Source organism: Oryctolagus cuniculus, chromosome 5 (assembly GCF_051225735.1).
Source record: "Oryctolagus cuniculus isolate XC-2025 breed Fujian yellow rabbit chromosome 5, ASM5122573v1, whole genome shotgun sequence".
NCBI lineage: Eukaryota > Metazoa > Chordata > Mammalia > Lagomorpha > Leporidae > Oryctolagus > Oryctolagus cuniculus.
The window spans coordinates 51,163,181-51,190,841 of record NC_142871.1 but is presented as its reverse complement, the minus strand read 5'-3'; the positions used below and the strand labels follow the sequence as shown (position 1 = coordinate 51,190,841).

Below are 27,661 nucleotides of genomic sequence, written 5' to 3'. Positions count from 1 at the left end.
TCATCTTTGTCCTGACAAATAAAGTAAACCAAATATGGAAAGAAGGCATTTTGGGAGGGGATTTTCCAACCTCGCTCATCAAACCACATTCAACCATCTGAGACTTGCTACCTGAGGCTCTGGACATCAAGCAGCAGAGACAAAGCCAAGAACTTGTGGACGTAATAAAATAATTGCTTTCTTATACAAAAGTTTTACAAAAGGTAGGAACTGGGAACCAGATAACACAGCTATCCCCTCACTTTAATGACTACAATTCCACATTTTTCTTCCTCTTTACTCAAACTTGTTTCTTCTGCCAACACTAAATTTCCTCTGCTAATTTCCCCATTTATTTTGATAGTTCAACTTTAGAAACCATCGTATCCAACAAAACCATTTCCTAGAGTTTGCGTTCCTGCTTATTTGTTTGAAAAACTTCTATCACAAAACTGTCAACTTACTGGAATTATTTTGGTCTTTTCATCTTTTTTATTCCAATTTATGTCTGAATTAGTTCATGATTAAAGACATAATTATTTGGAGCAAGATGCTATGCACCCAAGTATAACCACGTTAAGTGAACATTTTTGTCAGGCATACGAATTATTCAGCACTTAACCATAAACAAAGCACTATACCAGTACTTCAGATATTTATCATTATGAATGTTTTATTAATGACAGTTGATGCTACTAAATTTTATATATCTATTCTCGACAATATCTGTCCTCCTTTTATTGTGCCAGAAAATTAACATTTAAACAAAATTGTTTGATACATAATTTTAATAAAAAAAACCTCTTCAAATTACTTTAAATCTTTTTAAGAAGATTTATTTATTTGAAAGGCAGAGCCACATGGGGGTGGGGAAGAAGGAGGGAACAAGGGAGGGAGGGAAAGAGAGAGAGGCAGGTAGGTCTTCCTGGTTCACTTCCCAAATGTTTGCAACAGCCAGGCCAGGCCAGGCTGTGCCAGGAGCCAGAAGCTTCCTCCGGGTCACTCTATGGGTATAAGGGCCCGAGCACTTGGGCCATCCTCTACTGCTTTCCCAGGGAGCTGAATGGGAAGTGGAGCAAAACTGGCGCCCACATGGGATGAGGGCACTGCAGGTGGCAGCTCAACCCACTATGCCACAGTGCCAGCCCACAAGCACTGCATTTTTATAAATACATTTTATAGATTTATATTTATAATATATAAATATTTTATAAATAATTTGCTGCCATATTTAATAGGTATAAATTAGTCACTCACAAGTCATAATGTAAAAAAGTAAAGCTCCACATTTCCTCAATAGTTTCACATCCTTAATGACTCATATCTACTTGGCAAAGGAAAACAATCTTGCAGCCTCTGAGTGTTCAGTCACTTCAAGATTAAAGTTTAGGTTTTGCAGAAGATGGACATTCAGCTAAAATCAGGTAATATCAGTGTAATCGTCTTAGTTACTATTCCAAGCTCCTTGCTGGAATTCTCCCTCCTATGTCACTTCACTTTCCCCTGCTTAGCCACATGAAGAGTCTGCCTTTTTCATGACATACATTAATGGTGACCAAGTCAGTATTTCCTCTTGCTAATTCAGAAGCTATAGCGGAAAACATGAAAGGCAAAGCAAACAAAGGCACTGGCAAGGCCATGGCTGAAGTAACAGCCCAGTCTAATGCAGATAAAAATAACTAGAGATTAGGATACCAGTTAGGACATCCGTGTCCCACCTGAGAGGATCTGGGTTTAATACCTAGCTTTGGCTCCTGACTCCAGCTCCCTGCTAATGTAGACCATGGGAGGTAGCAGATATTGGCTAAAGTAATTGGCTTCCTGTCATCTATGTGGGAGACCTGGATTGATTCCCGGCTTTGTCCTGGCCCAGACTGCCTCTGGGAAGATTAAAAAAAAAAAAAATTGAGAGAAAAAGGAGCACATGAATAGCAGAAAATGAAGGAGCAGGAAGCAAGGGGACAGAAGAATGGATAAAATCTGAAAAGGAGGGCCAGTGCTGTGGCCTAGCAGGTTAGGCCTCTGCCTGCAATGCTGGCATCCTATATGGGTGCCGGCTGGAGTTCTGGCTGCTCCACTTCCAATCCAGCTCCCTGCTAACACGCCTGGGAAAAGCAATGGAGGGTCGCCCAAGTCCTTGGGCCCCTGAGCCCACATAGAAGACCAACATGAAGCACCTGACTCCTGGCTTCAACCTGGCTCAGCCCTGTATGTATCGGACTTTGGGGGAGTGAACCAGCAGACAGAAGCACGCGTTCTCTCTCACACGCTCGCTCTCTCTCTAATTCTGCCTTTCAAACAAATAAATAAATAAATCTTTAAAAAAAAGGAAGGCAAAACTGAAAGTTTAAGAAGTACATTCAATTAATAAATATTTCTAGAATATTTTCCATGTTGTAGAGTTGAAGACTCAGAGGAAAATACATATGAATAGCTCAAGCATAGAAGATCACAGGGCCGGCACCTCGGCTCAATAGGCTAATCCTCTGCCTATGGCACCGGCATACCAGGTTCTAGTCCCAGTTGGGGCGCTAGATTCTGTCCCGGTCACTCCTCTTCCTGTCCAGCTCTCTGCTGTGGCCAGGGAGTGCAGTGGAGGATGGCCCAAGTACTTGGGCCCTACACCCACATGGGAGACCAGGAGAAGCACCTGGCTCTTGGCTTCAGATCAGCGCAGCGCGCTGTCCGCAGCGCGCTGTCCACAGCAGCCTTTGGGGGGTGAACCAACGGAAAAGGAAGACCTTTCTCTCTGTCTCTCTCTCTCACTGCCCACTCTGCCTGTTAAAACTAAAAAAATTTTAAAAATAAATAAAAAAAGATCACAGAATCTGAAAAGGTCAAGAAAGGCGAAAAGGATCTATTGCCACCATGAACCACACAGGAGCTATCCAGACCTTGAAGCTGATGAAAGACCAACTATATTCAAAAGTAACAAGTGGCCTGCAATACCCCTCACTCTGGGAAGGCAACAAGGCTTAACACAGAAATTCAGAGGGCTGGTGCTATGGTGTAGTAGGCTAAGCCTCCACCTGAAGCACTGGCATCCCATATGGGCACTGGTTCAAGTCCTGGTGGCTCCTCTTCTGATCAAGTTCTCTGCTTTTGGCCTGCGAAAGCAGTGGAAGACGGTCCAAGTGCTTGGGCCCCTGCACCTGAGTGGGAGACCCAGAAGAAGCTCCTGGTTCCATATCAGCCCAGCTCCGGCTGTTGCGGCCATCTGGGGAGTGAACCAGCAGATAGAGGACCTCTCTCTCTCTATCTCTGCCTCTGCCTCTCTGTGACCCTGCCTTTCAAATAAATGAATAAATCTTAAAATAAAAAAACACAAAGGACCAGTGAAAGGAATATAAGAACATGCTGAAGAAAGTGAGGAGGCTGCAAAGGCCAGTGCTATCTGGCCAAGAAGAGCTAGAGACTGGGTCACAGCAGCAGGAGCAAAGGTTCTGCAGCAGCTTTATTTGCAATGACTGTGTGTGAATTTTTCATGAGAGGAGAGGTTAGGATGTACAGGACCCATGGCAATGACTGCTGAGCAGGAAACAACAGAAGCAGTGTAGGAGCAAGAGCCAGTTGGCCTAAAGCTCAAGAATTATTCTTACGTAAGGGTGAGGAGTCACGGTTTCCAAGTGCAGTGAGAGCCGGAAAGAAGATGCCACCTATTAGACCGCTGACTGGTGAAACGTGGAAACTGAGCAGTGGTTACCCATGAAGGCTGCAGAAAAGCAATACCCTGAAGAGAGAGCCAGGTTTACTTTTCTATTAAAGTGAGATGACAGCATTTCATGAAGAGATGTGGCTGCGAAGAAGTTTGATCGGCATGGAATGAGAATTCTAGAAAGCAATTATAAAACTCTGACTGGTTTCCAGGAAAATAAAAAACACAGCTACCCAGGGATAAGTCAGGGGACATGGTGCCTGCATTTGGAGCTGGGGTAGTCCAGCAGACAGGGCTCTGAGCCAGGGTGCAGGGCTGGCCATGCTTCTAAGACATACTCCAGTCTTCACACTTCAACCAATTGTGGATTTTTTTTTTAAGATTTTGTCCTTTATTCTTTTATTTATTTTTATTTTATTATTTTTATTCTTTTACTTTTATGATTTTATTTTTCCATCTGCTGGTTCACTCCCCAATGGCCACATGGACAGAGCTGGGCTGATCCAAAGCCAGGAGTCAGGAGCTTCTTTCGGGTCTCCTGCATGTGTTTGGGGCCCAAGCACTTGGGCAGTCTTCCACTGCTTTCCCAGGCCATCAGCAAAGAGCTGGATTGGAAGAAGAGCAGCTGGGACATGCACTGGCACCCATATGGGATACCAGCTCTGCAGGCAGAGGCTTCATCTACTCTACCACAGTGCTGGCCCTTAAAGATTTATTTATTTTTCTGAAAGGCAGAGTTGTAGAGAATGAGAGACAGAGAGAGAGGGAGAATCTTCCATCCCCTGGTTCATTTCCTAAATGGCTGCAACTGCTGGAGCTGGGGCAGACTGAAGCCAGAAGCTTCTTCTAGGTCTCCTATACAGCTGGCAGGGCCCCAAGCATTTGGGTCATCCTCTGCTGCTTTTCTAAGCACATTAGCAGGGAGCTGGATAGAAAGTGGAGCAACCAGAACTAGAACCCTAGTCCATATGGGATGCCAGCATCAAGCAGTGCCGGCCTCAACTATGGCTCTAACGTAAGATTCCAAATAGGTTGAGAGCGATGACCAGGGTTAGCCTTCTTATTCAGAATTGTACAATTTTGAGGAAGTTAATTCAGGTTATTTTCTGCAAAATTAAAAAAAAATATGAACTTCAAGAAGTTATATGATTACATAACATAATGAATGTGAAGTGCTTCACATAGTAATGCACAGGATAATTTGTGGTATATTTGTTTTGTTGCTATTGATATGGTTCTCCTAAGAAATTCTGCACAGGGACCAAGACTGGTCAGTTTCACCGACTCCCATCTGGTGGCGAGAGCATAGCAGACAGAAGACCTAGAACACCGCTGGCCAGTGTTTCACTCAGAAGACACTGAACATTAGGTTTACCAAATGCTGCTCCAAGAATGTTCTATCTCTTGCGGCTGGCGCCATGGCTCACTTGGTTAATCCTCCGCCTAGGCCGCCGGCATCCCATATGGGCAGCGGTTCTAGTCCCGGTAGCTCCTCTTCCAGTCCAGCTCTCTCCTGTGGCCCGGGAAGGCAGTGGAGGATGGCCCAAGTGCTTGGGCCCCTGCACCCGCATAGGAGACCAGGAAGAAGCACCTGGCTCCTGGCTTTGGATCAGCGCAGCGCCAGCCGTAATGGCCATTTTGGGGGTGAACAAACAGAACCTTTCTCTCTGTCTCTCTCTCTGTTTATAACTCTACCTGTCAAATAAATTAAAAAAAAAAAAAAAAAGAATGTTCTGTCTCTCAGACTGCAAGCTCCTGAAGGACAGGCCGCGTGCCTTATCTGTGTGCCCCACAGGATAGTCATTTACTACTCAAAATGTCTGCTCGCCACTCTCCATGATGGAGTATAATAGCACAAAGTTCTATATCTCACAGATGCTAATTCTCCAGGCTATGTCTAGTGTAATATCTTTCATTTTGGTAAATAAATTCTGTAAATTTTCTGTAAGTTATGTAGGTTTCATAAAATGTCATTTTCAGGGGACAAATAAAAAAAGAATTCCATATATCTGGAAAATAAGAGAATACTGATATTTTTATTTATGTTATTCATCATTTTCAAGATGACAAAATATGCATAAATTTTGTATAAACAAATTAATAATCAAGTTAGAAAAGACAATTTGATCAGATGACTCACTTCAACACATCTTGCTGTGCAATTTTAGTGTGCTTAACACTTGTCAAATAGCTATAATCTAGTTTCTGTTAAAGAAATTAAACAATGCAATTCTAAATTCTAAGACCATAAAATCCCATTTTCCTTAGTTATATGATTGCAGAACAGACTGCAACTGAAATCCAAGTGTGCATCCTCATTCACTGGTTTCCCCCTACTACACCCCAATTCCTCTTATTTCACTCTGGAATCCCTGAGCCAGCATTTAAATAAGCCAAACACACACATAATCCAAAACTAATGGTCTACAGCCTCAGAATCCCATCCTTGGCCCATCCCTTCTTCAAGCCTGGCTCTCAGCCAGTGACAAGGTTTCTCTTCCAACAGAAGCTATGCTTTGTGTTCCATCTAACTCATCATGGGGCCTAAAAATGATTTAAGTATCCACTTAGCTGTCCAGTGTTGCCTTCTAAAAAGTACAACATGGCACAGTTGGGCAAATCTGTGTTCAAATCCCAGCTTTTCTAGCAGTGCGGCCTACAGCAAGTTACTTAACCCCTCTAACACTCAGTCTCCAGTGAAATCTAATAGCAACCTCATGGGACTATGGTAAGCATGAAACTAAATGTCATAAGAAAGTAGCATAGAATTGCTACTCAAAAATGGCCTTTGCTATTATCATTCCAATCATTACTCTTCCCTCATAATGAAAAATGCCAGCAGTTTAACTTGTCCTTTATTCCACTTCAATCACTCACATAACTCGTGCTAGTAACAAACCATCCTCTGGCACAAGCCCCCAGCAGTGTAGATTTAGGTATGAGACCCACAAGCTCCCCTTCCATCCTCACCCTGCTATCATCTTTGGACGATTCAGAAGTGCACAGGGAATTCAAAATGCTATTCATTCCTTGGGATTCTTAACCCTAATAACCTTTTCCCCCTAAACATTTTCAAGACTGCACCCTGAATCTTATTATTCTACCTCAAAATTCTTAACATATCCTATTCCCATACTACAACTCCTTGCCTTCACCCCTCCACCTCTAGGTATTACCTTTCATATATTCCAATGGTCTTCTCAATCCCCTAATTTGCTCTTAATCTATTTAGCTCCCTCCTGGCTTCACTTATTTCCTTTTACAAAAAAGAATGGTAGACTAACCAAATGATTACGCTGAAGCTCCTTAAAAAGATCTGAGAGAGAAGGCAAGACAAAGAGAGAGAGAAACACAGAAAGAGAGAGAAGAACTTTCCATCCAGTGCTTCACTCCCAAATGCCTCAACAACAGAGCTGGACAAAGTTTAAGTTGGGAGCCAGAAACTCAACTAACGTCTCCCAGGGACCTCTGCTGCCTCCAAGATCTACATTAGCAAGAAGCTGGAACTGAGGGTAGAGCTGGGAATCCAACACTGACCCTTAGATATGGATGCAGGTGTCCCAAGTAGCATCTTCATCACTATGCCAGGCACCAGCCCCCCGAAGCTATTTAACTCTCATAAAATCCATGTCTTTTGCTACAAATTTTTTTTTTTTTTACAGGCAGAGTTAGACAGTGAGAGAGAGAGAGACAGAGAGAAAGGTCTTCCTTTCCATTGGTTCTCCCCCAAAATGGCTGCTACGGTTAGTGTGCTACGCTGATCCAAAGCCAAGAGCCAGGGACTTCCTCCTGGTCTCCCATGCGGGTGCAGGGCCCAAGCACCTGGGCCATCCTCCACTGCCTTCCTGGGCCATAGCAGAGAGCTACTTGGAAGAGGAGCAACCAGGAGAGCGCCCCAGCCAGGACTAGAACCCCTGCCCATATGGGATGCTGGCACCGCAGGAGGAGGATTAGCCAAGTGAGCTGCGATGCCGGCCCTATAATTTTTTAGACAAAACTCGAGCTATAGATTAATACTAATAACCTGCCTAATTCTCTCTTGTGCATGCCAAACAATCGTCCTCTTCTCAAGACTAATTACAACTTTGCAGAAAACTGTGAAACATTCAGACAGATACCAAATATCATGTCTAATCTCTTAGGACAACCACAGTTCTTACTGATCCTTTCATCTGTCCATGATCATCTCATCTCACCTTCTTTCCTCTTCAACTCTCCCAAATGTTCTGTTTCTTTGAAAACATATTTGGCAGTTACAGAGAGACATACACAAGATACACACACACACATACACACACACAAACAGGGAGAGACAAAGAGAGAGAGAGAGACAGACAGACAGACAGATTTTCCATCCATTGGTTCACTCCCCAAACAGCCACAAGGCAAGGGTCATGCAAGGCTGAAGCTAAGAGCCCAGAACTCTATCCAGGTCTCTTACATGGTTGACAGGACACCGAGCACTTAGGCCACCTTCTGCTGTATTCCCAGGCACATTAGCAGGGAACTAGATTGGAAGTGAAGCAGTTTGGAACTCAAACCAGCATTCATATGGGACACTGGCATCGCAAGTAGCATCTCGACCTGCTATGCCACAATGCCAGCCCCCCATATTTTAAGGTTTCAACTAACCTTTTTAATTATCATTAATATACTAAAGACTTTTGCATTTTATTTCTCCTGTTGATATCTCCCTTTGATGCAAAGCATAAAACCAAATGCTTGCCAAGTACTTCTGCTTGGATATTCATAGCCATCTCAAGCTTTTTGAGCTTACTATCTTTCCCATCAATTCCACTTCTTTCTTAGGGTAATCTCCAAAATGGCCCCCAGTGATCCTTGTCTCTTTGGTATTCAAATCTTTGTGTAATCATCTTCTCCAGTCTACCATTCTGTGTAACCAACAAAATAGGGCAAGTAACTTGAGCTTGATAGTCTTGATACTTTCAATAAAGTAGAATGCAGCTTACCTACCCAATGTATACAGAGAAAGAGGACACAACCATCTACAGCTGTGGACAACTCAGAGACACAAACATCAGCAAATACTGGATGGACAGATAAAGCTGGATGGATCACACAATTTTGCAGAGAGCCATATACATCCATGTGTTAGTCTTCTACTACTGTTTTTTTTTTTTACTTTTATTTAGCAAATATGAATTTCCCAAGTACAGCTTATGCATTACAATTGCTTTTTCCCCCCCATACCCTCCCTCCTGTCCGCAACCCTCCCAACTCCCGCTCCCTCTCCCATTCCATTCACATCAAGATTCATTTTCAATTATCTTTATATATAGAAGATCAATTTAGTACTTATTAAGTAAATATTTCAACAGTTTGCACCCACACAGAACATAAAGTGTAAAATATTGTTTGAGTACTAGTTATAGCATTAATTCACATTGAACAACATATTAAGGACAGAGATCCTACATGAGGAGTAAGTACACAGTGACTCCTGTTGTTGACTTAACAATGTGACACTCTTGTTTATGGCGTCAGTAATCTCCCTAGGCTCTTGTCATGAGTTGCCAAGGCTATGGAAGCCTTTTGAGTTCACCGACTTCGATCTTATTTAGACAAGGTCATAGTCAAAGTGGAAATTCTCTCCTCCCTTCAGAGAAAGGTACCTCCTTTGATGGTCCATTATTTCTACTGGGGTCTCCCTCACAGAGATCTTTCATTTAGGTGTTTTTTTATTTTTTATTTTTTATTTTATTTTATTTTTTTTGCCAGAGTGTCTTGGCTTTCCATGCCTAAAATACTCTCATGGGCTCTTCAGCCAGATCCGAATGCCTTAAGGGCTGATTCTGAGGCCAGAGTGCTATTTAGGATATCCACCATTCTATGAGTCTGCTGTGTATCTCGCTTCCCATGTTGGATCGTTCTCCCCCTTTTTTATTCTGTCAGTTAGTATTTGCAGACACTAGCCTTGTTTATGTGATCTCTTTGACTCTTAGACCTATCACTATGATCAACTGTGAACTGAAACTGAACACTATGACTAGTGAGATGGCATTGGTACATGCCATCTTGATGGGATTGAATTAGAATCCCCTGGTATGTTTCTAACTCTACCATTTGGGGCAAGTTAGCTTGAGCATGTCCCAAATTGTACATCTCCTCCCTCTCTTATTCCCACTTTTATATTTAGCAGAGATCACTTTTCCGTTAAATTTAAACACCTAAGAATAATTGTGTGTTATTACAGAGTTCAACCAATAGCATTAAGTAGAACACAAAAAATACTAAAAGGGATAAAGTATTAAGTTGTACATCAACAGTCAGGACAAGGGCTAATCAAGTCACTCTTTCTCATGGTGTTCATTTCATTTCAACAGGTTTCCTACTACTGTTGTAAAGACTTTCCACAAAGTTAGAGGTTTAAGGCAATAAAAATTTACTACTTTTGCATCTCTGAAGGTCAAAAGTCTGAAATGAGCTTTACTGGGCTAAAATCTGGAGGCTCGCTGGGAGAAATTTGTTTCCTTCCCTTTCCAGTTTCTAAAGGCCACCTGCATTCCTTGCAATAGATGGTGTACTTCTAACATCTCATCTCTCTGACACTGACTCTTCTACCCCTATCTGAAGTAATCCCTGTGATTCTGCTTGCCCCAAACAATAATCAAAGATGATCTCCCCAGATCAAGACCCTTAACTTCACCATATCTACAAATATACCTTCAAACACTTCACATAGGGATTAGGATGTGGAAATTTTTGTGGTGGGCCGTTACTCTGCCACAGTATAGTTTTAAATGTTCTCTAGTAATGTGTCCCAATCCAGAAATAGGAATAGAGAAAGTAAATAACTAGGGTGACCCAGGAATGAAGATTTGATACACACACACAGAGAGTCCTAAAGAGAGCAATGTTAAAGTGATGGGCTTGGGGGCCAGTGCTGTGGCATGGCAGGTGGGGCCTGAGTCCCATATGGGCCCTGGCTTGGGTCTCAGCTGCTCCACTTCAGATTCAGCTCTCGGCTGTGGCCTGGGAACGTGGTGGAGGATGGCCCAAGTCCTTGGGCTTCTGCACCCATGTGAGAGACCCAGATGAAGCTCCTGGCTCCTGGCTTCACCTTGGACCAGCTTTGGCCATTGCAGTTAAACAGTGGATGGAAGACCTCTTTCTCTATCTCTCTCTGCCTCTCTATAACTCTGCCTTTCAAATAAATAAATAAATCTTGTAAAAAAATAATAAAGTGATGAGCTTGGTTTTAGATCAAACAATTATTTATTCGAGGACAGTTAACTTTTTTAACTCACTCATGACCACAGAGTACTAACACCTGAACTCCTTTTTAGTTAGTATTTTCTGGTATCACAGTGTGTAGACAGACATGCATATATGCTACCGTTAAAAACACTGAAAGCTGACATTCTTCCAGGTCACTGAAGGCAGGCAGGCATGTGTCAGGACAGAAACCAGTGACACTGACTGCCTCAGACATTCTGTATCTGAATAAATCATTTTTAAAAAGACGCTTTCTGTATGCTACACAAGGTTAGTACAGAAACACCCAACCAAAAGTGTTTTAGCCACAGACTGTGTAAGATTTCTAATTACATGTATCTTCTGGAAGACAGAGGCTTTAACAAAACCAGTTTCCACGCTGACAGTTTTTGTGGAGAAAAAAGTAACTGCAAACATTAAAGGAAATGATGAATATAAAAGACTTCATTTACACTAAATCAGTGTTACATTTTAAAAAATTTTGCTCTATGCCCTTGAATAATTTCTATGTTATTCCTTCTTCTGCCTAGGGCAACATGGCAGATTCAAGCTCACATTATGAAGACTACAATCTTAGATAGGGTGGGAATCGGACTGTAATTTTATCCCATGCTCATTAGTGTAGGGTGGCTGCTTGATGACTGGCAACTCACACAAAAGGTGCACAGTCCCACCCCCACTCTCCTTTCCAGCACACTCATCTGAGGGTGTTTTGGAGACAATAACAGTGTGAGAATCACACTCATGCGAGGGTGTCCAGGGTGGTAATAAGAGTCACAGTCACACAGGCTGTGACAACCAGATGACAAACCAGAGCAGGGCTACGTAAACAACAGATGCAAAGTTCTGCTTCCATTTTTAGATACAGCCAATCCTCTCTATCCGTGGACTCCACATTCGTGAATTTGCCTACTTGCTAAAATTTAAAGGCAACCCAAAAAACATAACATTCACAGTGTTTTAGATAAGCTGTGGCCAATTGTGATCCTTATTGCCAGGAATCCAACCATGTATTTCCCCTAGCACACAGAATATAATTACTATGAACGATGAGAATTGCCTGTTTTATTTTATTTTATTTTTTTATTTGATAGATAGTTAGACAGTGAGAGAGAGAGACAGAGAGAAAGGTCTTCCTTCCGTTGGCTCCCCAAATGGCCGCAACGGCCGAAACTGCGCCAATCCGAAGCCAGGAGCCAGGTGCTTATCCTGGTCTCCCATGCGGGTGCAGGGCCCAAGCACTTGGGCCATCCTCCACTGCACTCCCGGGGCCACAGCAGAGAGCTGGCCTGGAAGAGGAGCAACCGAGACTAGAACCTGGCGTCTACATGGGATGCTGGTGCTGTAGGCGGAGGATTAACCAAGTGAGCCATGGTGCAGGCCCCTAGAATTAGCTGCTTCATTTTTTAGTCTACCTTTACTTCTCACAGCTTTGGTCCACAAAAGTGTGGATTGTATCTCCCTCTAAAGCAGAAAATACAGGGATGGAGTGGACATTTGTCAAAACAGTTCATGGTCAGTTATTGGTTCAAGTTCTGCCTACACCCCTGATTCCAGTTTCCTATTAATGCACACCCTGGGAGGAACAAGTGACAGCTCAAGTAGTCAGTCCCTACCACTTGAGATGTGGAAGACTCGGGTACAGTTCTTGGCTCCTGGATATGGCCTGACCCAGCCCTGGCTGTTCCAGACACCTGGGAATTGAACCAGTTGATGGGAGATCTCTGTTCCTTTATCTCTATCTCACTCTCTCCCTACTTTTCAAATAAATGAAAATCGTATATATACATATATATTATATAAACATATAATTTGTGTGTGTGATGTGTGCTATACATGTGGATACACACACACTTTGTTACAGATTATGTCAAAAGAGACTGAACCAAGGGAAAGGGAACTGGAGAGTGGGTAGGGACTGACATTCACTGATTGTCTCTCTCCCACACAAATGATCTCATTTAATCATTCTGTCAGCTAGGATCCATCTATCATTCTCCTTTTACAGATGAGGCCACAGGCAATGCAAAGTGAAAACAAAGAGGATCTGCAGAACTCACTGACCCACACCTCTTTGCCACATGATGGTTACTGCTGCCTCACCAGGCCATCTGGCTCTGGGAACGGGGCTCCTTGGTCTGCCCAAGAAAAGCTGGTCCTACTACAGACACTCACAACTGGAATTTTCTTTTACCCACTTCTACTGTCTCACTAAATAGGTTACAGACATATAAAACTTGAAATGAAGCAATAGAAGCATCAGGCCCTATTAAAGAAGTTAGAAGGCACAGCAGAGTTTCCTTATTCAAGAAAATGATACAGAAGTTCAATCTTGAAAGAACAAAACTAGGCAGAAAAAGTTGCCAAAATTTTAAAATACATTTAAAATTTGTTCAAATTAATTACTGGTAAGTATGTTGTAATTAATTTATATGATGAATATAATTACATTTTCTCAAGTCTACTGAAAAATATATGGTCTTAAAGGAAAAAGTAAGCTAATAGAAATAAACAATTAATAGCATCTAGCACAAGCAAATGTTTCATGGACTAGGCATTCAAGAAATTTACGAAACACATGGGTCTATATGCTGTATGTTAGTCATATCAAATTATATTTTTTGTTACTCAAAATAGATCACGAAACGCACAAACTCACACACACACACATCTCCCCTAATCACACATTCTTTGTTTGTTTGGTGTTTCACTAGATAAAATATCTAAGAGTTGGACTACTATGCATTTTGATAATGAAATGTTTTCTGAAAGAAATGAGATTCAATTAAGAATGTACTTAAGGAAGAACAAAATGAGAAATGCAAAAATAGATTGAGCATCCCTAATCTGAAAATGTGAAATACTTCCAAATCCAAAACTTCTAGGGGGCCAACATGACACCACAAATGGAAAATTCCACACCTGACCTCATGTGAAAGGTCACAGTCAAAACACATATGCGGGGGCCAGCACTGTGGCACAGCAGGTAAAGCCACCGCCTGCAGTGTCAGCACCCCATATGGGTGCCAGTTCTAGTCCTGGCTATTCCACTTCCAATCCAGCTCTCTGCTGTGGCCTGGGAAAGCAGTGGAAGACGCCCCAACTCCTTGGGCCCCTGCACCCACATGGGAGACCCAGAAGAAGTTCCTGGCTCCTGGCTTCAGATCAGCACAGCCCCGGCCGTTGCAGCCATCTGGGGAGTAAACCAGCGGATGGAAAACCTCTTTCTCTTTCTCTCTCTCTCTGTGACTCTGCCCTTAAAATAAAAAGATAAATCTTAAAAAAAAAATTCTTGTTTTAAAAAAGTCATTAAAAACAAAACAGGTAGAGAGTGGAATGGATAAAAATGCCTTCAGGAATGAAGTATAAACAACAATCCAGTTAAGAAAGCATGCTGTTGAGGAAAAACATTTAAAACATAGTAACTTGCACATCAAGCATGACAGTTACTCTGAGTCTGCAATGACTAAAGCTGTTAATGAAAACATGAAAATACTATGACATTTATCTGAGAATACACACACAAAAAACAGCTCTGTTAAAAAGTTACCAAACCACTGTTAGGAAATACACAACTTATAAATTCAGATTTCTACAGAAGAAGGGAAAGGCATGTTGGTTTCCCTGTTACAAAACACAACTGTCTTTCAGATGGTAAGTGAAATATGGTTTCAAGCTGGAAAAAAAAATCACCAAATCACTAATAATAGAAAGAAGGTAGGGGTGGTGTTGGGCCCAGCAGTTTAGACATTACCTGGGATACTTGCATTCCATATCGGGCTGCTTGGTTTCCAGTCCCAGCTCTGCTTCCAATTCTAGCTTCCTGCTAATGTACATCACAGGATGCAGCAGGCTATGGCTCAAGTATTTCAAGTACTTGGGTCTCTGCTCCTGGCTTCAGCCTGTCCCAGCTCAACTACTATGGTCATGTGGACATTTGAAGAGTAGCCTAAAAATTGGAAGAATGATCTCTCTTTCTCAAACTTCTTAACAGAAGTTACATGAAATATAAGACACAGTCTCTATAGCTTGGAAACTTACTAATAAGTTAGGGAAACAAAAAATATTTATAAACTAGTTGCAAATTTGTATTATTTACATCAAATAAGAAATGAACGTTATAATAACTCAGTGTTTGGAAAGTCCAACAAGAGCTAGGTGGACAGGCTAGGTTTCGGTAGAAGGGCCATAAGCTGGGTACTAAAAGAAGTCAGCTTAATGATGCAAAGCACAGAGAACACAAATTATTCTCTGCTGTTTGGACATTTCTATCTTATAGTAGTTAGGTTTTAAGTTATAAGTGGACTGAACCATATCAAAAGAGATATTACCTAAAGAGACATTCAATAAGCAGCTAGCATCAGGCTATTAACAGTTTCTCTTGAGAAACAAAGATAATAGAAATCACATTCTAAAAAGCATTCTCAAAAATCTCAAAGGAGGCAGTTTAAAGAAGGAGCGTTGATGCGTGTCACCTCCTAGCTCCCCAGGTTAGTGACAAGGAGCTTCAAGATTTCCTTGGTGAGAGCTATGGTAACGATGGCCCATGCCTTCCAGAGAGAAGGGTAGAAGGAGCTTGTGCTATGCCTAAAGTTTAGGGAAAAGGCTTTGAGGGAACCACCTGAAGACAATACTGACTTGGTACCTAATTCATTACTGCAAAATCTCTGAAGGATCAGAAGCTGGAAGAAAAGTCAAGAGAGATGGCTGAATTGGGACCACCACCAGAGTTTATGCAAAGAATGAGTGGCCCCCCTCTGGACCCAGTGAGGGTCTTACGGGAGAGAGACAGAATAAGCAATGTTGAAGTACATGGGTCCATCCAAGAGAGTAACTTGGAGCTTGAAGAGATCTCTGCAAAAGGAAGATGATGGTACTACCAGCTGCATGAGGCTAAGGAAGGAGCAATAACCCAGAATACAGATGCATTGCCATCATCAAGGAATCTGAGGCGAAAATCTCAATCAACTGTGGTGAGAGCTGGAAGATCTATAAGTAAAAGAACAAGCTTTAAACATCTGCCAAGGCTATAAGAACACTGAACTCAATTACCATCTACCTTCAAAGTTAAAGTTTTTTGCTCCTCTTTCCTCTCTTCCCTTCTTTCTTGCCCAACATGAGACAGGTCAGAAACCAGGACTGGCAAGACAAAAGAGGAACAGCAGAAAAGCCAGGTCAGAAGAGAAAAAAAAAATACAGTGATGCCTTTCTCCCCCAGTTACTGGCTTCCTCCCGCCTCCCCACCCCCACCTTGGAGCAGACAGAGCTAGAGCTGGCCTGGGGCAGAAGCTTCATTTTTAATTCAGGTTTGGTCAGTGGATTTTATTTATTGGCACTGGACATTTTAATAATGAAACTGAATTTTTTATGACTTAGTAACTGGAGCACAATTTGTATTATCTAAGAGCAACCAGAAAAGTTTGTCCATCCATGGCAGAGGGGGAACCAGCTTCACAGAGTCAACTGAAAGGGACAAAAAGGGGATAAAATGAGGGGAAGGAGGGGATAAACTGAAAGTGACAAAATAAAACTGTTTGTAGTTACGTCCCACAAGTCATGCTTTCCAAGCTAATGTACTTAAGGGTCAACACAGTGGGGAGTACAGAATTACACAAGGGTGGTTTTGTAAAACTGAATCTACCCAGCTTCTCTGTCCTTCCTGAGATCATTCATCCATTACCATTTCCAGAAAGTTCCAACAATGTGACTCAAGAATCTATTACACATTCTTACCTGACATGAGTGACCTAAATATGATCCACCCCCTTTAAAAGACAAAGACTATTTGCTCCCTGCTATATCTTTAACACTTAGCAAAGTCTCCCTTACATAAAAGGTAAAGAACTTCTGTTCTCCCCACTGAGAAGGCTCCTGTTTTATACTCTTAATAAACAGAATGCATAGATATGCACACAGCCCACACTCCCTTTTAATTAGTTAATAGTATATGGAGTCATACTATATGCAAAATTATACCCAGAATACTTTCACCTTACGCTTCCATAGCCAGTCTAATCTCTGAAACACGCACAGTATCTTTCCAGTACTATTTCACAACAATATAGAACGTGAAGTCTTTACAATTCAACATTCAAATACTAGAAAAAATACTATATACATTTTTAAAGAGTGCAGCAGAAAGCTGTCAAAATAAAGATAATGGTATATGTGTATGCAAGCAGAATATTTTTAAAATCTATCAGCCATATTTCAATAGTACCCTGTTGGTATATCTTTTCAGCGACAGCCTGGTTAACAGCTTACTATGTGCCACTACAACTCTCTAAATTAGGTCGGTCACATCATCCCTATTTTAAGATTAGGAAACTGAGGATCAGGGTTTAGTGATCTAATTGAGGTTAACACTACTACTAAGCTGTGAAGCAGGAGTTCAAACTCAAGACAGTGTGTCTGATTCCCAAGGCATGCTCTTAATTCTACTGCTATGACAATGCAGAGGAGCTGACTGTTATTGTCTCCTTTCCAAAAAATATAAAGCCCTATTTTAATGACTGTCTTTGTAAAAGGAAACATCCAATTCTGAAATATAAGCTACTGTCAAATTCCAACCATAAAGTCAGTAACATACCTCTGCTGAAATGCATTTATTAATATACTCTTTATGACTGAAAATTCTATATAGCAGACCCTGGTAATGTTTGTTTCTTCTTCTCTCTTTCTATCTCCCTACTTCTATCTTTATTTCTCTCTTTTATCCATGTACACATGATACTGTGCTTGTGGTACAGTATTTATAATAAGTGCATATAACTGGGAAATTTGCCGATTTCTAAAATGGTACACAAGGCAAGCAGGTCCTCTTGTGTGTATTCAGAAACTGAAGGAAGCTAACTGCTAATCAGTGCTATTGTCAGACTCTTAGTAAACAGAGGCAAGCTACACGAGTGGCAGAATCCCCAACTATTTCAGCACAGTCAACAGTAAACATTGGTTACCTGGCATGATTTTTGCCACCACCCCATCCCCTAAGCCCCACACTGTCCTGAGAACATTAGGTAACATCTGTAAACATGTTTATTGTCACAATAATGTTGGGAGAGATTGGGGGGCTACTGGCATCCACTGGGTAGTGCAGGATCTGCTAAACATCCTATAGCGCACAGGGCAGCCCACCAATGAGGAATTATCCCACCCAAAATGTCAGCAGCGTAACATTTAGAAATCCTGATATACAGGATTAAATGCCTGCGAAACTTAGCAGCGGGGATGGTAAGAGTGTTGAGAAACTGGAACTACAAACAGTAACTGGAGAGTCCAAGCAATACTCGGCAAGGATTAGGTGCGGCACCCCACTGGTGAGGGGGGCACTGGCAGGGGAACAGCCTCCCGCTGTCTCGTTAGATTTAAGGAAGAAAGCAGAGAGAAAGTGAGAACACGTTCCTCCCTCCACCAGTGGTGTTGAGTTGTTTGATTCTGATGAAGCAGCAGGAGATGTGAAAAGCATAGGTAGAAAGGGAGAAACTTCATGAAGAGAAGAGAAACAATTTTTACTAAAGAGTACACAGTCCCACCAGGAATTCAGAGTTTCTGCTCTTTACCGGAGGGCTCTCAAGGGTTATGATCTAAAAGTAGACCAGTGCCTGTCCACAACAGAGAAAATCAGAATTAGTAAATATTCATGTGTTTCTTTCTGGAAGCACATTCTGAAGATCAAACACCAGTGCAGGAAGCCTGGCTGTTAGCCCCCAAGTGTGTAAATGTTCTGTCATTGCTTCTTAGATTTTTCCTTCCTCTGAGCATAGGGACCTGCTGTCACAAGAAAGAAACAGTAAAAACTGGACAGGCAGCAACCTCCCGGATGGTGCTGACAAAGCAAAAACAAAAAAGAGATCCACCAAGCGTTGCCTCGATTTGCACAGTTTAGTTGTACTGCCTTCTACTTGCACCTCTTTTTTCGCGCTTCCTTTAGTTCTGTCGGTGTTCAGTCCTTTGTTTCTTTCTACCTCTCATCTATTACATCTCTTTCTTAAAATCGTTTTACCTTTGACTCCCGTTTCCTCCCCTTCCTAACGTCTTAACTCACGGTCTCAAAAGTGCCAGTGAGCAGTGACACTATACAATGAGAATTCTGGAGTTGGTCGGACTTCACAGGTTGTCTGGTAGCTGCCCCCACACTGCCTACTTCTCCTCAGCCTTCCCTCCCCAGAGGTGTTTAGCAGGCTCAGCTTCGTCACCTGCAAGTCGCTCATCTCCACTAACTTTCAGAAACCACACATCACTTCTCCCTTAAATGAGCACCGCTGGATTGCTGCTGAGATCTCAACAGAACGATACAATCCAGGTGAACTGCTCTTGATGCATCAACTTCCTCATTATCAACGTTTACTAAGTTGGGGGGGGGGCTCACTAACTCAGGGACCATCCCATATGACGGCTGACCAAATCTGCAGGCTATTTTTCTTTGAAAATTAATCTTTTGCTTGGCTCAAACATTTAGCTGAACGCAGACACCCGCTGATTCATCTAATAAGCTTTGTTTGACATTTTGTCAGGATGAGGAATGACTCATTAAATCTCCAAAACGGCTCGCAAGGTATGTTTTGTCCTCCTACGTTCCAGAGAATAATCTCAGCAAGTTCATTCTCCCCTTACCGACGTACCCAGTGCCAGATACTGATGAATTAGGAGGGTTCCAGGTCGTGTAAGGTAAATACGGTACCGTACTTCCTAGGGTCCGGGAGTGTGATGCCCCACGGAGCCCCGGCAGATGCCCGAGGCACCCGGCTTCCTTACTGTGGAATCAAGGAAGTAAATCCTACTTCGTTCAGGGCCGGCTCCCCAGGTAGGGCCAAGCGGGGTAGGAGCCGCACCCTCAGGCGCACCACTGTGCCTTCCAGCGGCAGCCCGTGCCGCCAGCGCCTCCCAAGTTTGGCGGGTTCGGAGCGGAGTCGCGGCTGTTGCTTCTCCGAGCAGTCCCCGTTCCTCCCGCTCGACCGGACAGCAGGTGAGCCCGCGCGGCCGGCCCGCCCGCCGCCGCCGCCGCCGCCCTTACCTTGGTGAGCTGGGCGATTTTCTTGCTCATTTTCAGGTGCATGTCCTGGCTGTAGTCCACGCCGTGCCCGGCCAGCTGCGTGGCGGCAGGCGAGGGCGCGAATTTGGCAGCCGAGCCGCTGTGGTAGTGTTGCTGCCAGCTCATGCCCGGGGTCGCCATCTTCCCGACAGACCCCGGCCAGGGCACCTGTGCCCGCGCCCGTCCGGAGGCCCGCGGAGCACCGACGTCTGGGAGGCGACAGCCGGGGAGGCCGCGTCCCGACCCGCGCCCCGGCGCCCCCCGGCCGCGACCGCAAGAGCCCCCAGACCCACGACCCTTCTGTCACCCGCTTCTAAGGACGGGGCGGTCCCATCAGCCCGAGGCCGCGGGCGACACCGGCGCGGGGCGGACGCACGGGCCCGGTCCGCTTTCGCCCGCCCCGCAGCCCGCGCCTGGCGAAGGCGTCGTGGGCAGCAAAGCTCCGGGGTCCCGCTCGCAGCCCGCACCCGGGGACTCGGCGGGACGGCTGCCGCCGGGGCTGCGGAGGCAGGAGGAGACGGGGCGGGCTGCAGGACGGGAGGCGGGGACGTGGGAGCCGCGGAGCCGCCGTTACCAGGGCGCGCGGGGACGGCGACGTCATTTCCCCGCAGCCAAGCTCCGCCCCGCGCCGCCGCCGCCGCCAGCCCCGCAGCCCCGCAGCCCCGCGGCAGGTGCGGGCGCCCAGCAACAGGCGCGCTAGGACCGCGCAGCCGAGGACTGCTGCCTGCGGCTGGTGTCTCCGGCCCGGGTGTGGGTCATGATCTCGGAGAGGCCAGCTAATGGCCTGACGTAAAAATCCCGGCGGGAGAGGATGGAGCCGTGGTCACCTTGGATTCTCAGAACGCGCGCTGGCTTCCAGAACCTTGCCATGTGCATCCTCGTTCCCCAGGAGGAGCCGGAGCTCACACTCACTTCCCTTCTAGTGATGCTACTGTGGGGAAATAGCGGGCAGTCAAGGAACCCCTGACATCGCTTTTTCTTCCAAATTCTCACAATGCCTTGGGGCCCTGTACAGTTTTCCAAGCCCCTTTCAGTCATTCAATACTATCTGCATATGTACAAAGGGAACACCTTTCCTTAGTCAATGGGTATATCCCTGCACCTCTACTTTACCCAGGCTATGGCCCCTGCCCCAACGTGGGAGACCCCGAGGAGGCTGCTGGCTTTGGATTGGTCCAGCTCTAGCCCTTGTGGCGATTTGGGGAGTGAACCAGAGGAAGGAAGAAATTTTTCTCTTTCTCTCCTTCTCTCTGTAACTCTACCTCTCAAATAAATAAATAAAATATTTTTAAAAAATCCAGCGAAGGGGCAGACTTTGTGCACAATGAATTAGGATGCCCACATCATTCCGATGTTGGTTTGAGTCCCGGTTACCCTGCTTCTGGTGCAGCTCTCTGCTAAAGGGCCTGAGAAGCAGCAGAAGACAATGCAAGTGTTTTTTCCCGGGCCACCTACATGGGAGATCAGATAGAGTTCCTGGCTCCCGGCTTCCGACTGGCCTACCCTTGGCCGTTGACCATTTTTGGTGGTGAACCAGCAGATGGAGGATCTCTTTCTCTCTTCCATTCTCTCTGTCACTCTGCCTTTCAAGTAAATAAATCCTCTTTTTTTTTTAATCCAGCAAAGAAGATGCACAATGGGAGAGGAAAGGCAAGAAATCTTTATTTATTACCTGCTTCTCTAACGAGACTCCTCACACAGAGATGTGTTTTAAATGCTTCTGTGTTCCAGGTGCTGAGGCTGCAGCGATGACCGAACATCTGTCTCTGTCCAGAAGAAGCCAGCAGCCTAGTGCAGAAGACAGAGTAGTAAAGAATAAGGTGCAGTGCAGCGTGCTGAGTGTCAGAACTCCAGGAGGGGAACTTGTCCTAGTCTTAGAGAAGACTTCACACACACAGAATGGTAATGCTTGAATGTACTCCTGCAGGATGGGTTTTCTACATGGAGGCAGTTGGGAAGGCAGGCTCCAGCTCTGAGGACAGAAACATTAATGCCCTGCAGATGAGAGAACATGACCTGGTTAGGGTAAGATGTGGCTAGAGCTAAGTTTGGGTGGGATGTCAGAATATGAGGCAGAACAGGTGTCAAGTTTACTGCTAGAGGGGCAACTTATATGCTTTGACAATGGGATTGGGACTCTATTCTGATGGCAATCATGAGCCACTGAAGGGTTTGAAGCAGGCCCATGAAATAATCAGACTTGTATTTTAGTCACATAATTCTTGTTACTGTGAGAAGTGGATTACAGGCCGGCGCCGCGGCTCACTAGGCTAATCCTCTGCCTTGCGGCGCCGGCACACCGGGTTCTAGTCCCGGTCGGGGCGCCAGATTCTGTCCCGGTTGCCCCTCTTCCAGGCCAGCTCTCTGCTGTGGCCAGGGAGTGCAGTGGAGGTTGGCCCAAGTCCTTGGGTCCTGCACCCCATGGGAGACCAGGAGAAGCACCTGGCTCCTGCCATCGGATCAGCGCGGTGCGCTGGCCACAGCGCGCTGGCCGTGGCAGCCATTGGAGGGTGAACCAACGGTAAAGAAAGACCTTTCTCTCTGTCTCTCTCTCTCACTGTCCACTCTGCCTGTCAAAAAATAAAAATAAAAAAAAATAAAAAAATTAAAAAAAAGAGAAGTGGATTACAGAGGCAACTTCATATAGACAATATGGCCACTTAAAAAGCTCTTGGACTTACCCAGGTGAGAGTCATTGAATTACTAATCTAAAACATTTCAATGAGAATAGAAAGTTATTGATATGAAACATACATAAAGTAAAACAGGACATTGGGGCTGAAAAAGTGAGAGCAGCCGAGGGTTCCCTGTGAGACAAAAAATAGAGAAGGAGGGACAGGTTAGGGGAGATTATGCATTCAGTGCAGAACACATTAACATTTGAGATCCCTGTGAACATCTATGTAGAGATGTTCAGTTGCATAAAAGATAGAATAGGAGAGACAAGACAGTAATCAAATTAGAATACAACTGGGGAAGGTAAAAAAAATGCTTTCAACAGGAGACTAGAAGCCCTGAATATGTGAAAAAGACACATCATTCTCAATAGATTGTCATCTGTAACATTCTAGGACTTCTCGTTAAGAAAACATCATAACCCGTGGAGGGAAGCATCAGGTCCAAAAAAACAATCCCCAAGAAATGGGCTAATAGTAATGCAGAACTTTGGCACAGCAGAGGCAGAGGCTGGTCCAGAGGAACAGTCACCAAAATCAGATAATGAACTAGAAGTGGAAAAAAATTCTTGACTGTTAGAACTGGGACAGAACCTCAAGTTCAAACCTCATGTTTGTTTTATTTATTTATTTATTTATTTATTTGCCAGGTAGAGTAACAGACAGTGAGAGAGAGAGACATAGAGAAAGGTCTTCCTTCCGCTGGTTCACTCTCTAAATGGCCTCAGCGGCCGGAGCTGTGCCGATCCAAAGCCAGGAACCAGGAGCCAGGAGCTTTTTCTGGGTCTCCCATGAAGGTGCAGGGGCCCAAGCACTTGGGCCATCCTCAACTGCCATCCCAGGCCATAGCAGAGAGCTGGACTGGAAGAGAATCAATCGGGACTAGAACTGGCACCCACATGGGATTCTAGCACCACAGGTGGAGGATTAACCTAGTGCGCCATGGCACCGGCCCCTCAAACCTCATGTTTTGTACACACAAATATACATGTAGTTCAAGAAATATTTCTGCACCAAAATAAATTTATCTTTTAGTGCTATTTTCCATAAATATTTCAAAGTTTCCTAGAGAGAGAATGTTCTGACCTCCAAATGCCTGCAATGGTTGGGGCTGAACTTGAATCAAAGCCAGGAGCCAGGAGCCCAACTCAGGTCTGTCATGTGGTTGGAAGGACCCAATTACCCAATTACTTGAGCCATCACTGCTGCCTCCCAGGGTCTGCGTTAGTCAATCAGGAGATGGAGCCAGGGGGCAAACTTGGGTGCTTCAAATGTGAGACATGGGTATCTCAATCAGTACACTAAACTCCCACTCCAAGACCTAGATATTTGAAATCCCAGTCTTTCAGACTTAATAAACAAGAGTTTACAACCACTTACAGGGGAATATATTCTTTGTCTAGAAATGTTCTATCCTTCCGTATACTAGTGATGACTTTCATAATGGTTTAAACATATATTCTGAATAGTTAGAAATGGAGAAGGGATGAAGAAAACAATGGTGTTTGCAAAGGCTGATTAATGATGAAGCAAATGAAGCTTGTATGACTCCTTTTGGTAGGGGTTCTAGCAAGTGATACCATGGTTATAGAATTTAATAAAAAGTTATGAATGCCACATTTAGGGGGCTGGTGTTATGGTGTAGCAGGTAAAGCCACTGTCTCGATGCTGGCATCCCATATGGGCACTGATTGGTATCCCAGTTGCTCCACTTCCAATTCAGTTCCCTGTTAATGGCTTGGGGAAAGCAGCAGAAGATGGTCCAAGTGTTTGGACCCTTGCCAACTACATGGGAGACCTGAATGAAACTCCTGGCTCCTGGATTCAGCCTCGCCTAGTGCTGGTCATTTGAACCAAAAAATAGAAGATTATCTCTCTTACTCTCGGTCTTGCTCTTGTTCTTTCTCTCTCTTATTCTGGAAGGCAGAGTTACAGAGAGGCAGAGGCAGAGAGAAAGAGAGAGAGAGACAGAGAGACAGAGACAGAGAGAGAGAGAGAGATCTTCCATCCGCTGGTTCACTCTCCAGATGGCTGCAATGGTCAGAGATGTGCTGATCCAAAGCCAGGAACCAGGAGCTTATTGTGAGTCTCCCACACAGGTGCAGGTGCCCAAAGGACTTGGGCATCTTCTACTGGTTTCCCAGGCCATAGCAGAGAGGATCGGAAGTGGAGTAGCAAGGTCTCAAACTGGTGCCCATATGGGATGCTGACACTGCAGGCAGCGTGCTTGATACGCCACAGTGCTGGTCCCAGTAGATCTTTTTTAAAATCATTTTTGTGTGTATTTTTTCTAAAGTTTCCTATATTGTATACATTTCAGGCCACAGAAACCCTACATTAACCCCAAGCAGTACCACCTGAAGTTGAGAATTAAGATTGAGATGTGAGCTCAAAAAGTAATGAGGCAAGAGCTCAGGCAACCAAAAATTTTAGATAAATTAGACTTCATTGAAATAAAAAGTATTGTGCTTCTAAGAACACTACCAAGAAAGTTAAAAGACAACCAGCGAAACCAGAATATATAAAGAACTCCTAAAATTCAATAACAACCAAGGCAATCAAAAATGGGTAGAGGATCTGGATAGTCATTTCTGCAAAGAAAATATACAAATGGCCAGTAAGCACATGGAAAGATGCTCAGCATGGCTAATTATTAAGAAAATGCAAGTCAAAACCACAATGAGATAGCACTTCAAACCCAGTGGGATGGCTACTATGAAAAAGACCCCAAACAAAAAAACAAAAATCAGAAAATAACAAGTGCATTCCTAAAGGAAATATAAAAAGGTGCACCTACTGTGGATAATGCAGTGGCTCTCCCCCCAAAATTAATTAGAATTACAATATTATCCAGAAATTATACTTCTAGGTAAATATCCAAAAGAATTGAAAGTCAGGACTCAGAGATATTTGTAAACTCATGTTCACAGCAGCATTATTCATAGTAGCCAAAAGATGGGAGAAAGCCAAGTATCCACTGACAGGATGAGTGGATAAACAGAATGTGGTATATACAGTGGAATGTTACCCAGGGTTAAAAAGCTGACATATGCTATGTGATGAACCTTAAAGACATTTTTCTAAGTTATATAGTCAATCACAAAAGAAAAATGCTGTATGATTCCGCTTACATGAGGTACCTCTTTTTCAAATTTATACAGACAGGAAGTAGAATGGTGGTTGCCAAGGAGCTGGGTAGGAAGAGAATGGGGAGTTATTATTGAATGGGCCAGAGGTTTTGGTTTGAGATAACTAAAAAGTACTGGAAGTGGATGATGGTGATGATTGCACAGAAATGTGAATGTGCTTAATGCACTGAACCACACATTTAAAAATGATTGATGTAGTAAATTGTGTGTTACATATATCTTACTAAACTACAGAGAACATCTGGATCTAAGGTTTGAAAGAAGGAAGAGGTGGGGGGGATTTTCTTCTATTTTTTTTTTTCTGACCTCCTTCCCATTTGGGCTAGAAGAATCATAGAGATCAAATTAGGCAGTCAATTAAGAATGGTACTAAATATCAACAAAACACATACACTCAGTATCTGGGGTTGGCAAGGTCCCTGCAAGATGCTTTCCAGCTCTCCTCTCTTTTGACTCACAGTGTTATGACTATTAGGAATACTCACTACTTAAATGGGACTTAATCTGAGGCCTTGCAACAGGACTTATCAGCACAAGGCTCTCAGAATCAATATAGACTGTGTCTAAGTATCTGAACTCCAATGGAGTGAGTAAGTACACCAGCTTTGTGTAAAACTTCATACCAATACAGACAACATTTTGAGTTAAACATTTTCCAAGTGACATCCCCAAGTATCCAAGTATAATAGGAAAGTATGAGAAAATTTACATTCTAGATTTGATTGTGCCACCAAGCCTCTTTTTTTTCATCTATAGAAGAAGAACATTGGGCTAGCACTGTGGTGTAGCAGGCAAGGCCTCTGCCTGTGGCACCGTCAACCCATATGGGTGCCAGTTCATGTCGTGGCTGCTACTCTTCCAATCCAGCTCTTTGCTATGGCCTGGGAAAGCAGTAGAAGATGGCCCAAGTGCTTGGGCCCCTGCACCTGCGTGGAAGACCCAGAAGAATCTCCTGGCTCCTGGCGTCAGATCAGCCCAGCTCCAGCTGTTGCAGCCATTTGGGTAGTGAACCAGTGGATGGAAGACCTATTTCTCTGTCTCTCCCTCTCTGTATCTGTAGCTCTGCCTCTCAAATAAACAAATAAAATCTAAAAAAAAAAAAAAAAAAAACAAAAAAACAAAAAACAAAAAAACATTAAACTGATCTGAACTTTTCTTATATTTCTCACATATAACATGTAGAATTATTTTACTTTCATAACAAAATTTTCTTATGTTTATTTGGCTATGCCACATATTATCCATGCTCCAACCCTCCTATCTACCTCATAGCACATGCACCCAAGCCATGGTATACAAAGTTGCAGATTTCTCTAAATAAATAGTAAATCCAGATGACTGCAAGCTGGGAGACTTCAGTATGACAGAGTTTGACTCCTGTTGATTTCTTGCTGTGTGCTCCTTTACCTCTGTCTCTCTCTCTTAGTTTGTCTTCATGAGTTCAGGAAACTCACTTGTACTACCAATTTATAATGATATTGAATACCTTCTAAAATCTTGATATATAGTCAATGCTCAATAAATATGTATCTCCAATTTTTAATAACTTTGCTTTTGGTACCAAAACTATTTTTAGTTTTTCCTCTATGAACAGATCTAACCTTTTCTATTAATATCACAATTAGCCATCAGTCAACTATTTTATTTTTCTATTTTATGTGGGTTCCATTGAAAGCAGGTACTAAAGCAAGTAGTTTACTTGGAAGCTAGAAGCTGAGAGACACATGAAGGAAAAGCGGTTGAAGGATACATTATTAAGTTGGCTACCACTTTGGTCAACTGAGACTTTATGAGGAACAGTGTATCTCAGAATCTTCCCTCTCAAGGATGAAAGGCTGATTGATGCATTTGTCCACTGACTCCCTTCACTCGCCAGCTGAGGGTGGCTCCCAGCATGCGAGATGACTCCCCTAAATGATCATTCTGTGTGACTTAG

At 43.6% G+C, this 27,661-nt stretch overlaps 2 protein-coding genes across 9 annotated transcripts in view; one reads left to right on the top strand and one right to left on the bottom strand.

Annotated features, from left to right (window-relative positions):
• Positions 1-20,259, bottom strand: part of FAM184A (family with sequence similarity 184 member A) — a 115,776-nt gene extending 95,517 nt beyond the window's left edge. For 5 of the 8 annotated variants that reach the window (XR_016234517.1, XM_089333712.1, XM_008263437.5 and 2 more), the window contains exon 1: positions 19,884-20,259. Coding sequence is in view for 4 of the 8 variants with exons in the window: in XM_089333712.1 (XP_089189838.1) it covers positions 19,884-20,042 (159 nt within the window). In the remaining 4 variants the exon portion in view is untranslated. The remainder of the gene's footprint in view (positions 1-19,883) is intronic. The other 3 variants (XM_089333714.1, XM_089333715.1, XM_089333716.1) reach the window with 1 other exon arrangement.
• Positions 19,476-26,865, top strand: LOC149126497 (uncharacterized). Its single transcript, XM_089333721.1, has 3 exons — positions 19,476-19,835; positions 21,633-21,803; positions 26,482-26,865. The coding sequence occupies exons 1-3, from the start codon at positions 19,577-19,579 to the stop codon at positions 26,511-26,513; spliced, it is 462 nt and encodes a 153-aa protein (XP_089189847.1). The 5' UTR covers positions 19,476-19,576; the 3' UTR covers positions 26,514-26,865.
• Positions 26,866-27,661: the final 796 nt, after the last annotated feature.

Bases quoted from the DNA above. Each gene is read 5' to 3' on its own strand.
- LOC149126497 (XM_089333721.1), top strand. From the start codon at position 19,577: ATGCCCCACGGAGCCCCGGCAGATGCCCGAGGCACCCGGCTTCCTTAC. The intron at 19,836-21,632 runs GTGAGCCCGCGC...TCTGTGTTCCAG, and splicing joins CCCGCTCGACCGGACAGCAG to GTGCTGAGGCTGCAGCGATG. The intron at 21,804-26,481 runs GTAATGCTTGAA...TTTCATCTATAG, and splicing joins GACTTCACACACACAGAATG to AAGAAGAACATTGGGCTAGC.